The sequence below is a fragment of the Leptonychotes weddellii genome, chromosome 14 (genome assembly GCF_054177405.1).
Source record: "Leptonychotes weddellii isolate Sample4059 chromosome 14, ASM5417740v2, whole genome shotgun sequence".
NCBI lineage: Eukaryota > Metazoa > Chordata > Mammalia > Carnivora > Phocidae > Leptonychotes > Leptonychotes weddellii.
The window spans coordinates 78749968-78759404 of record NC_138382.1 but is presented as its reverse complement, the minus strand read 5'-3'; the positions used below and the strand labels follow the sequence as shown (position 1 = coordinate 78759404).

The 9437-nt window shown below is 60.2% G+C and overlaps 1 protein-coding gene across 2 annotated transcripts in view; it reads right to left on the bottom strand.

Moving 5' to 3' along the window:
• Positions 1-4422: 4422 nt before the first annotated feature.
• The window catches only part of OLFM1 (olfactomedin 1), a 29456-nt gene continuing 24441 nt past the window's right edge, over positions 4423-9437 (bottom strand). For both annotated transcript variants that reach the window (XM_081803932.1, XM_081803931.1), the window contains exon 5: positions 4423-4760. In XM_081803932.1, the coding sequence (XP_081660058.1) occupies positions 4438-4760 (323 nt within the window). In that variant the 3' untranslated portion in view covers positions 4423-4437. The remainder of the gene's footprint in view (positions 4761-9437) is intronic.

The window sequence follows — 9437 nt, the reverse complement described above, 5'->3', positions numbered from 1 at the left end:
GAAGGCTTCATGAAGGGCCCCAAGGGTCACAAGCCACCAAGGTAACAAACCCAGTGGTGGCCCACGTTTGGGGTTACAGAGGAAGAGATTTCCGATTATTGCTTAAATGCCAGTTGACTTGAAAACTGTCTAGACTTTGTACAAAATGCTTTAGTCATTTTCAACCAATATGGGAGCAAATTAGAAAGCAATGCAGTTACTCGGAGGAAAATCTGCCGGGCTAACGCCATCCCCAGTGCATCTGTCTGGCAATAAGACAGCTGCTTTATCCATCAGGGTTCTGCTGGCTGCGGGAGAGATTAAGGATGCGGGGCTTTCAGACACAGCATTACACATGCGTTAAAAATTAAAAAAAAATCCTAACCTTGTTCCTGAGGCACCTATTTGGATGCTTAGAGGCAGATGCGCTTTTTGTTTTTAATGAGATTTTTTTTTTTTAAGTTGGGTCTCTTTTGAGGCTTTTATTACCCTTAGCCCCCCGCAGAGCAACCCACAGTGATGCGGGTCTCAGATTGGAACGGGCGAGTGCTGGGCTGCCAGGGGTCCTGGGGGCCATGATCACGCTGCCAAGGACTGGCCCTCCTGCCTGCACTTGGCTCTCTCCTGAGATGGGGAGCTCACTGCTTCTTCCAACACCCGGCTCAACCACATCCCCCCCTTGGAACCCTCTCCTGACCCATGCCTACAGGGGCTGCCTCTCTCCCGCTCAGCACGGAGAGCACTCCTGAATGTGCATAAACATATCCTCCCCCACCAGTGGGCCTGTGACACTGGGGAACCCCAGGGTCCGGTGCCTCCCTCCTGTGGGCAGAGATGGGTGAAATGGTCACCAAATTGCTCAGGATTTGTAAACTGCCTCTTCTTCCCGGAAAGTAGCAAATCAGATGCAGGGCACAACGCTTTTGGAAAATGCAATTTAGGCTGGGAGGGAAAGCCGGCACAAGGCACTAAATGTTTAACGACCAGCTCTTGGCCTGGCGGCTGTAAGACATCATTGAAAAGCCCCTCTATGCAAAGAAGGCACAGTATCGAGCCCCGAAGGGCCCTGAGATAAGGCGCCCCTTCCCTCCCAGTGGGCACCCCCTCTGGGCTTACCGGGATCTCCGGATCGGAATGCCTCTCCCTCCCCTCCTGTCCAAGTCCCAAGGCCCACACAGAATCCCATCACCCCAAAGAGGACCCCCTCGATTCTCTGGCCTGGCCCAGAACCCCCATATCTGAACGCCTAGAGCCTGGAACCTGGTTGCCTTCTGAGCCCCGGGCACACTCACTTCCCAGAACAATCGCGTCGGACTCCAGGGACAGAGCCAGGCATGCGTGTTGGTGAAAGCTTCAGGTGATTCCAACGTGCAGGCAAGGCTGGACCCTCTGGCTTGGAGCCCATGCCCCCTTGTGCTTGGTTATGCTGTCAGCTCCCTATTGGCCCCTGGGCCTGGTGCCGCCTGACTGAGCCTTCCAGAACTGTGATCCAAACCATCGCTCCTCTGTAAACCTGACTCCTCAGTTCCAGGCTCTTCCCTGCAGCATCCGGCTGCCTCTGCACCTGCCAGGCCAAGTCCCTGGCTCTCAGACACCTCTGTGCCCCCCACCTGCCGCTCCCACCGCAATGCCCCCTCCCTCCACTGATCACGCTCACTTCCTGGAGGGCGTTTCCTACACCCCCTCTACCCCCAGGCAGGGAGGTCTCAATTTTGTAGTGGGGTGACTGGTGGCCCCCCAAAAGATATGTCCACATCCAGGAACCTGTAAATGTGACCTTATTTGGAAAAGAGAGCTTTGCAGATGTCATTAAGGATCTCGAGATGGATTAGGGTGGGCCCTAAACCCAGTGAGTGGCGTCTTAAGAGGAGGAGAGTCGTAGACATGAGGGGCTGATGCTAGCTGGCCTGGGACGTCTACAGCCGAAGCCAGCCAACAGGAGGGAAGGTGTCGTGGACCCCAGCCAGAGTCAGGGAGGACGGTCTCCTGGGGGGTGGGCACAGCCTGGCATCAGGGGTGAGAGCTTCCACAGCCCCAGCACCATCAGAAGCACGTGGACCGGTCACCACTGGGAGAAGGCAGCTTCTGGACACAGTGGAAGAGCACGTGAGTCCAGCGTAGAGCCTGGCCCACAGCTGGTGCTTAACAAACAAGTCGCGGAAGGAAGGGTGCCAAGGCATCCCGAGCTGACCTTGTTCCAGCAGCTCAGCGCAAAGGCGTCGGGAAGCCGTGAGCTCTACCTGCTCCTCTGCAGCCCCCCGACGGGCCCCCCACCCGGCACCCCCTGTGCAGCGTTCCCTGCCCCCGGCCTCTGGCCACGCGCCCTGACCACACCCCGTGGCAGCCTGCCCCGAAGCCGACACGGATTCTTGTTTCCCTTCGGAACAAGGTACTGGTTTCCTGCGTGTGTGACCAAACTGGGAGGGGAGAATGAAAACGGTCAAAACAAAACAGCTCTCCTCCAGATCAGTGGCAAGGCCCCGGGGCGCATCCCTCAGCGGGCTGGGAGCTGGAGGTGGCCATGCTGAGCGCACTGCTCGGAATGGCCCGAACCACACGGGCGTGGGGCAGAGCTGCCCAGTGTCCCTGCCCGCGAGCTCGCCCCCCCTCCCCTTGCCAGCAGCCCCCCCCCCCAACCTAAGCCTCCTCCCGCCGCCCCCTCTCCGCACGCTCCGTCCATCCCCGGGGCCTCCTTTTCTGGAGACTGATCCAGTCACGAAGCAGAAAACAGGCGTCCAGTTATCAAGGGCATCCACCACCCCTCGACAGCTTTGCAAACCGACACCCTCCCCGTTCGGGGCAAACAGCCGGGCTTCCAGGAGCCCCGATACTTGGGATCTGAGAAGGGGATCTCTTGAGCATCGCTCTTTACAACAAAGGAAGGCGATACCACAGCGGGGGCCAGAGGCATGTGAGCAGTGTCGGGTGCGGGCGCAAGCCCCCAGACCCAGGTGTGTGGGGCGCGCGTGGTGGGCAGGCAGACTGCCCGCAGGAGAGGGGGACGGGGCAACTCGGGGCACCTGCTGTAGACACTTAGTGAAACCACTGACCGTGCGCACGAGACGGGACCGGGGTTTTCTCATCGAACAGCAGGGGTAGGCAGGAGACCTCCACACTGGCAGGTCGCCGGAGGGTCGCTGGACACCCAACCAGGACAGGCACGCAGAGCGCGCCACCGAGGGCCAGGGACGGGGTCTCGGCACTACCACCAGCATCTCTCGTGCGAACGGATCACCGCGCACACAGAGGGCTCAGCTGTGCCTGCGCCGAACCCTGCGGTCCCACCGTCACCAAACCCAGAACAGAGCTGGGGCTCGCCACGGGCGATGTGGACCAGAAGACCAGTCGGGATTGCAATTAGCCCCTTAGACTGTCAGAGAACTTGCAAGCACCAGCTAAGTGTCCCGACTCAGAAAATAAACAGAAACCACCCCCCAAACACCTGTCCGCACTCCCATCCCGGGTTTGCAGTCCCGGGTCCCGGGCCGGGCCCTCCAGAATCCTTTGCAGCCGAGGCTGGAGTGAGCTGCTCTGGGGAGAGGCTGGGAGGGTGGATAGACATCGATGGTGGCCGCCACGGGGCCTGTGGTCACTGCCCCCCACCCACCTTCCCCAGGAGAAAGTGTGGGGCCGCCTCACTTCCGAAATGCAAGAGATGCTGCTTCCTGCTGCCGGGCAGGTGTGGCAGTGGGGGATGGGGCGCTGCAGGGACCAGAAATCTCCAGGGAGAGGAAGCGACCTTCCCCTTTCCTGTTAAGAGTCCTCCAGACAAGGCCCAGAAGCCCCTCTCTCAATCCTGCCCCAAGGAAGAGCGGAGATTTTTTTAAAAAGTGATCGGTTTCTAAACGTCCTGCCAGCCCCTGAAAGCCAGGGGGTGGGTAGGAGTCGCCCCAGACTTCTGGCTTGTTCACGCTCCGGGGCGTAGCCAGCAAGAGGGCGCATCGCCAGAGGACACGTGCCCAGACGTGCCCCTCCTCCCCTGACAGCCCCAGGAGGGTCTTCCTCTGGTAGAGGCTCTCAGCGCCCCCGAACAGCCCTGTCCAGGTGTCCCGGCGCTCAGCCTGCGGCCTTCACCCCCACACCCCCAAAGGGGCTCACAAGACACAACCCAGGCCCTGCTTTTCTCTCCTTTTCTGAGTTTTTCCCCAGGGGGGAAATGTCTGGGAAAAAAAGAACAGGGCCTCTTCCCTAAATCAAAAAGGAACATGCGTTTCCATCAGCGTTGAAAAGAATACCAAATGAAATACAAATGAGATGCCATTAAAATAAGGAAGGCCTCACAGGATGCTCCTCCTGGAGCAGGGATGGGGCTGGGAGTGTCTGGGAGCTCCCCTCCCCCGCCCTCCAGCCAGGGAGGCAGAGTGGAGCCTGGGAGGGTTTTGCAGGGGTCCACCTGCTCTGACAGTCGCCACCATCCTTCCCACATTGGGCCCCATCCCGGCAGTCTGTGACTCCGTGTTAGCACAGGGACGTTGGCCAGGACCTGAGACCCTCCCCAAAGCTGCCGGGAGAACAAACCCCAGGGCCGCCCAGCTGTGCTCCAGCCACAACTGCTGGGGTGGTTTTTGGCATAGGTGGGCACGCGGGCATTGGAGTGAGGGCCAGACATTCGGGGGATGGCCCCAGGGGGGCCCACGGCACCCTCAGGCCCAGGCCCGGTGGAGGGGCACTTACCCTGTTATCACCTTCTGGGGCCAGAGGGTCTGTCATCCAGGACCCGAACCTTGAGCCAGAGGTCTTGACGGTCACGGGGTCACTGATGCCCGTCAGCTTGCCACAGGCTGAAAGACAATGCGTAGTGCGGAAGAGTGAGTCCCTTGGCCCGACCCCGACCACCCACTGCAGGAGGATGTGGGTCCCCTCTGCCCCTCTTGGTCGGGGTGTCTGCCTAACAGCTGCTCTCGCCCCTCTTCTTCCTGGTGATACCCCCAGCCCCAAAGTCCCGAGAAGCTCCCCTGGTCCCGCAAACAGAGCCCATGAGGCCAGGGTGGACGGGGAGAGGGAAGAGCGACACCCCCACCCCCCTGCCTCACTCTCTGTCCTGTTAGGCTCCCTGCAAGACTCCGTGCACCACCTGGGTCCCGAGGCACCTCTCTGGGAAGAGCCCACTGCTCCACGCCCCTGGGCCAGTTAGAACCGGACTAGGGGAAAGGCCCGCTCCTTCCCTGGAGAGCCTGTGAGCGTCTCCCGCAGGGGCAGGGGGAGAAGGTCCCTTCTGCCTGGGGGGAACCCTGTGGCTGGAGAGCGGGGGCTTTGGAAGCACTGATGGAGCAGGGACGGGGCCTCAGATGTGGCCTCGGTGCCGCCCGCCTCACAGATGGAGGCCTGCAGGAAGAGAGGGACTCAGAGCCACGCCAGCACTCTGCACCGGGGAGCCTGGGACTCAGCGCTCTCTGCAGCCCAGCGCCCTTCCCAGCACCCTTCCCACAGCCCCGGGGGCCTGCCAGGCTGCACCTGCAGGCCCAGCAAAGATTCCACAGCCACTTAGGTCTTCCAGAATAAATGAATCCCAGCCAGCCTGGAGGGCAAGGTGTTCCTGAGCCCTAGGAGTGGGATCAGCAGGTGGACACAGTGCAGTCAGCAAGGTCCCAAGAAGATCCGGGTGCTTTCAGAAGATTGTCAGTGACTTAACCCGGGGACACAGTTTAGCCGGGATAATCCCGCAGAGTGGAGGGCGGGCCAGGCCTCAGAAGCTGGTCTCTCTCTAAGAAAAAGTGGGGTGAGTATCTGCATTAGCATCATCACGCTGGGCTGCAAAGATAGACCCCTGACACCCCAGCCCAGTGCCTGGCGTCCCATTTCTTTGTGCTGGCGGGAGCGCGGAGGCCGCGGGGAGGGATATTGGCCGCCTGCAGGCAGGAATGGTGGGGGGGGGGGCTGGCTCTGCACCCAAATCCCCATCAGTGGCGCCGCCCTGCTCATGACCAGTCGCTGCCTTGGGTCCACACCTATTTCTACCAGCCTATCCCTTCCCCTCTCCAGACGGATTTCCTGTCTGTTCCACTTTCAGGAGCAATGGTGTGCTCTCCCACGTAAATACTGTCCCCTCACAGCCCGCGGCTTCCTGGCAGGAGTCACTGCTCGTGGGGCTGGTGGCAGGTCTGCAGGTGGTCTAGGTCCCTGCTGAGAATCACAGCAAGTTTGCTGGGCCCCGTGCATAAGCCCCCCATCTGTGGGAGGACAAGGGGGACTGGAGGAAGGTCCCAGGTTTGCCAGTGTCTACAGGGACTGGAAGAAAAAGGGAGTGCTCAAGGCTGGTGTCCCCCTGCACTCTCTTGGCTCCTATGACCTGGGGGCCCCAGGGGCTGCCCCCAGGAGACAGCAGCTTCTCTGAACTGAGTGGGAATCGGGAGATGTTGACAAGGGCCACCTCCAGCCACCAACAGCGTCCCCACCGCTGAGCCAGGGGCAGTGGTCCTGCCGGCAGCCCGGAAGGAGGAGCCATCGCCCCCAAGGGTGTCAAGGCTTAGGGAGCCCGGGGGTGCGTGGGTTTTCCATTCAACAGCACACCGTGGGATCAGGCACTGCACAGCGTGATGCTGACTCAGCCGAGGTTCTGGCCAAGACTGTGTGGCCACAGCCCCCTGTGCTGGAGACCTCCCTGAAGGAGACCAGATGTCTGTCCTCCATATCACACCCAGCAGGTAAAGATGCTGGGCCAGGGCCCCAGCTCGGCGCAGGTGCCTGGCCCTTCCCACCTCCACGCCTTTGCTCTGGCTGATCCTCCACCTGGCACGTCCTCCGCCCGCCCTCCCACCTGTCCTCTACGGCTTGGCCCAAACCCAAGCCTCTTCCCAAGACCTTGCCTTCGGAACCCCACCCACCCTGTCCTCACCGACTCATGCCAGTGACCACACATGTCCTGCGGCCTCGGACACACATGTCAGCGTCCAGGTCTTGCTGCCCCAGGCTACAAGCTTGTTGTCCTCTCTTGCTGTTTCCCCAAGGCTCTGCCCATGGAATTGTCCGTGAATGAGTGAGTGAATCATCTCTCAGGTACTCAGAGGTAAAATGATTCATCTCTCAGAAAACCCTCACGATGTCCTTTGCCACCGGCCCCAGCAGAGGGGATGGGAGGTGAAGCAGGGTCACCCTCCTCCGAGTGTGGCACAGACAGTTGGCCTTTTCCATAAGCCCAGAGGGCAGCCACGGGGACCGAAGCAAGGGGAGCTTCTAGAAGGGTGCCTGACGTGGATGCAGTGCTCAGTGGAGGCAGAAGCACGACCGTGATTGTGGATTCAGATTGAGGATGTGGAGAAAAGTCGGGATCGGGGCTGCCTCGGACCACCCCACTGCGTCCTGCCCACTGGGGGCCTTCAGGCCTAGAGCAGAGCAGGGGAGCCGGCCATTGCGGGAAACAGGCTGCAGGTCAGGTCTGATCTGGAGGGGGATGCTCTGCAGCAGAGCCTGCCCTCCCCGGGCTGAGGTCTGCACCCGCCTCACCCAGGTGCTCCCCAGCTCCGAGGGCGGAGCACTAGCCTCCCCAGCCCCTTGAAGGGAGCCTTGAAATCATGGATCAGAGCGTGCAGAGAAGGGTCCGGCTGGCCTGGGTGCCCTGCTCTTCCAAATACTGGCTGCAGCCTCAGGTCTCCAGGGCTTGCTGGGCTGGAGGCTGCCCCCACTGCTTGAGTCAGGGAGTTATTTTTGGTTCTCTGTCCAGACTGGTTCTGCCAAGACCTCAGGAGCTGACAGGATCTAAAAAAGCCCCATGGCAGAGCCTCATGGAGGAGTCTTGGCACATTCAGTTCAGGAAAGTGTCCCTCTCTGTCACGAGGGCTCAGGATGTGCGTAAGGAGGGGAGGAGGCTGGGAAAGCGCCCCTGCGCAGGTGCAGCTCAAAGGAGGTGGAGCTCCAGGGCCAGAGCACCCAGCTGGGAGGGCCTGGCCGCCCTCACCCTCTTCCAGAGCCCAGGACCAGAGCCCAGGACGGGTGTCAGGAGGGAGGACACCGTGCAAAGCCGGGAGCCTGGACAAAGCAGTGCCCTGCAGATGAAATCATTTGCCTCTTGCTATTCCTAGAAGGAATCCACTTCTGAACAACAGCTGGGACAGTCTCCACAGGGAGCCCTGAGCAGGCCCAGGGTGACATGCCCACCAAGGAACCAGGCCAGAGACCAGAGCGAGGGCCCGAGAGCCCCATAGCAGGCAGGCTGGGCCCTCAGCTTTTGGTCTCCCTTGGTCCCAGCTTTTATCCCTCATGGACTGGGAACCGTTTGCAAAGCTGGGAGCTTGGGCAGGCACATGTCCTCGTAGCTGGAAGAACCTGAGGACAAAGCAGAGTCAGAGACTGGGAGTGGCACAAGGGGGGGAGTGACTCATCTCCCCTCCGCATGGGCAGGGCAGGGCAGGCGCCCGGAGACCTCTCACCAGGCACGATCCTGAGCACCTCCTGGGAGGACTCCAGAAAGGGAAGCCTGCCCTGCCAGGATCCCACTCAGGTCAACACACGAGCAGCACTTTAGCTGTGGGTTGGTTTCTTTCCCGTGGGGTCTCCTGCAGGCAGAGGCATCTCAATCCTCCACTGAATGCAAAACCCGCTTGTGCTATTTTCGGCATCCCCCTTGCCAGCAGCAACTCCCTCCCCCTGCCCCTTCAGGTCCCTGGGAGCAGGTCAGGGCCAATCCCTCTGCCTTCCTGAACCTGCTGTATCTCAAGGGCTAGAGAACAGGAAGGGGGCTTCAGACTTGCCTCCCCCAGGAGAGAGAGCCCAGGATATGGTGCCAAGGCAAAGCACCATGCCCTGACATCCCAAACTGGCAAAGAAGTCTACACCCTGACCATTAGCAACGTGGACCCCGGGCTGGTGGGGCCGCTGACGCTGAAGCCCACGGGCTTCATTCACGTGTGTTCTCAGTGGAACAAGAAGACCCCCAGAGATTCCGATGCCTGGCTCTGGGTGTCTGGGCACTTCCTTCCCACTGGGGGAAGGCTTAAAACTCAGCTAATCCCCCCTCGCCCCCATTTTACAGACAGGAAAATTGAGGCCTGAAGCTAACGGGATGCTCAGGACACGTTGATGTATGAAGAGCATTCTGTATTGGATCCCGAGTCTCTGGCTCAGTTGCTTTAGCTGCTGGGTCATCTGACTGTGTAGACTCCCTGGGGGTGACTGTGAAGTCTCTGGCCCCAGCCTGGGGGACAGGGTCGCTGGGCAGCTCTGGCACTCCCCTGTCTGGGAACAAGGGGAGCTCAGGGGAGCGGTCAGAAGCCGCCTCTCTTGCAGAGGATGCCCAGAGATGCGGAGCCCCACCTCCAGTTTTAGAAACGGAGTTTCAGAGTCATTCTGGCTGGGCCTCTGGGAAAAACATACAGTCCCATTGAGAGAGCAATCTTTACAAATAGAAACAGAAAACAAATGGAACCTTGTTTTTCTCTGCGTACGTTTTGGGGTCAGGAATTACTAGCCACGTCAACTTAAAGAGAAGGTGGCCACAAGGAGCGACCTGATTGAGGGCACGT